The sequence below is a fragment of the Trichogramma pretiosum genome, unplaced genomic scaffold (genome assembly GCF_000599845.2).
Source record: "Trichogramma pretiosum strain Unisexual culture from Peru unplaced genomic scaffold, Tpre_2.0 scaffold388, whole genome shotgun sequence".
NCBI classification, from domain to species: domain Eukaryota; kingdom Metazoa; phylum Arthropoda; class Insecta; order Hymenoptera; family Trichogrammatidae; genus Trichogramma; species Trichogramma pretiosum.
In genome coordinates this window covers 1-2,617 of record NW_019641058.1, presented here as the reverse complement: position 1 = coordinate 2,617, position 2,617 = coordinate 1, and the positions used below count along the sequence as shown (strand labels likewise).

Here is a 2,617-nt window from a genome sequence, read left to right as displayed (position 1 = left end):
GTCTTAGAATTAGTCAAAGAATACGTGTGAATTTTTTCAGATTTTTTCAAACAAATTTTTTTAGTTATAAACAATAAATTTGTTAATAACTTTCAAAATACCAATTTTAAAGCTTGGTAACCAAGCTAAATCGATTCAGCACACCAAAAAACCTATAAAAAGCTTTGGTTACCTGAAAATGCATTCTCGACCCATAGCTGGCGCCCGGACAATAAAGAAGCAAGTTCAGTGTATGAAAAAGTGTTGGGTGCACTTGCTGCACCGCACGAATTTTGATCTACGGTCGAGAAAGTCGCGGCGATTCGGTTGCGATCACTAACTTGCCAGCCAACGATCTCGCGCGCGCGTGCGGTGTTGCAGGATTTGAACGCAGCTCCGCGCATAGGTATAAGTACGTACGGCGCGCTGCAAGCTCGCGCCGCTGCTGCAGTCTGCAATCGACACGATCGCGCCTCATTACATATCATTAGTGATAAAAAACATGATTATAATACAGATATTATAAAAAAAAATGGTCTACAATGGAACTTATCTAACCATAATGTACAATATTTCGAGAGTTATCTAAAGTCTTCATATTTTCCATAAAACTCATGACTCGGAAAAGGGGGCATAAATGTGAACTTAGCACAATGCTATAAAATGTTGTACCGATACTCTTGCCAAAAAGTGTTACTTATGGCACTTGTATCGTAAAGTACTACTTTGTCCAAATTTTTTCGCGCATTTGTCACAAGCAAAATCTCTTCGACCCTGGTGAATTGTCTTTTGGTGCACAAGCAAATGTGATTTGTATCCAAATTTCTTGTCGCATTTGTCACATGCGAAATCTCTGCGACCTTCGTGTGCTATTCTTTGGTGCTTTATTGATGTTCTGAAGAAGTGTGCGCGATCCTGGTGCTGTAACTTAATCGGTACGCTCTGAATGTTACGACAAGTGAACTGCACTTTGTAAAAACGTAAAACGCCCGAAAACGCAAAAGAAGAAAAAATTTAACACGCAAAGTATACGAAAATGGTTCACGGAAAAAGCTGTATCTCACAGAATGATCAAAATNACCTCCCTGTGGTCTTCGGAAAGTTCCGACAATTTGTTCGAGCGCGCTACCTCGACGTAGTTCTCATATTTTAGTTGTTTTTCCGCCTCTTCCGGTCTTAATCGGATAAGGTCGTGAAGCGACAGACTAGGATTAACCATTATCTCTTTCGATCTGCTCACAAATTCTTCGTCGTTATACCAATATTCTTTAAGATCCACTGAATTTTCAAACAATCCGTACTCGGCGAACAAACCCATGATATCGAGGGTGTTGTGGCGGTCAAATTCGTATCCTCTTTTCTCGAGACGTTCAACAAGGACCACAATTTTTGACGCTAATGATAATTTAAATCCAAGCCATTCACGTTCGTCCATCTCACTTATCGATCCGAATCTCTCGACGAAAAAGCTCTTGCTGGGAAAAACGAAGTTGGACAGATCGGCGCCCCGGTCCAGGAGTACATCGACCGCATTCAGAAACAGATTCGCTACGGCCCATTGCAAAGGCGTCCGGCCGTTCTTGTCTTGGACATCGACCTGCACCGGCCGATCGACCTTTTTGCTGGCGTCAAAGAATAGCTTGAGCAATTCATCGTCGTCGTAACGATCCTTGCTGACGACGTGCAAAGGTGAGAATCCATTCTCGTCTGCCAAGTTGGGGTCGGCGCCTAATTTCAGCAGATACTTGACCACTTGACCGTTTCCTCTGGCCAGGGCCAGGTGTAGCGGCGTTCGGCCCAACTTGTCCCGGGCGTCGACTTCGACCGGCTTATTTTCTTCGTTGCTGATCTCGATCAACATCTTCACGCGGTCCTCGTCATCGGCGTACTTGCAAACTGTGTGCAGAGGAGTCGAGCCCTCCCAATCGACTAAATTCGTAGCGGCTCCCTTTCTGAGAAGCAATTCTGCCACCGCCCTGAGCTCTTCTTTGACCAGCGCATGGTGCAGTGGTGTAAAGTCGCACACGCCCCGAACATCGATCTGTACCTGTCGATTCTTTTCCTCGCTGATTTCAAACAACATCTTCGCCCAGCCGTTGTCGTCGTCGACCATGCAAATTGCGTGCAGAGCTGTCGAACCATCGTTATCGGCAATATTCGGATCGAAGCCTCTTCTCAGCAGTAATTCAAACAGCTTCTTGTGTCTGTGACTTATAGCATGATGGAGAGGCGTTTTGCCTTCGTTGTCGCGTGCATCGACCTCGACCGGCCGCCTTTGCTCGTCGCTGATCTCGAAAAACGTCTTCAACAAGTCAGCGCAGTCCATCTTTCCCGCGCTAATCAAGTGCAACGGTGTCGATCCTTTCGCGTTGGCTAAATTTATATCCGCTCCTCTTCTCAGCAGCCATTCGGCTATTTGTTCGTGGCCGCGATTCGAAGCCAAGTGCAACGGTGTGCAGTCGGATTTGTCCCGGGCGTCGACCTTGATCGGCTTATTGAATTTGTCACCCATCTCGAATAACATCTTCACCAAGTCGACATCGTCGTCTTCTCTCTGACATATAACATGCAGAGGAGTATGACCCTCTGCATTGGCCAAGTTTGGATCGGCGTGTCTTTCCAACAGCAATTCGTTCAT

General features: G+C 45.8%; 1 protein-coding gene across 1 annotated transcript; it reads right to left on the bottom strand.

Annotated features, from left to right (window-relative positions):
* Nucleotides 1–1,039: 1,039 nt before the first annotated feature.
* Nucleotides 1,040–2,503, bottom strand: LOC111693450 (ankyrin-1-like). Its single transcript, XM_023458062.1, has one exon. The coding sequence runs from the start codon at nucleotides 2,501–2,503 to the stop codon at nucleotides 1,040–1,042; it is 1,464 nt and encodes a 487-aa protein (XP_023313830.1).
* Between the last annotated feature and the right edge of the window lie 114 nt (nucleotides 2,504–2,617).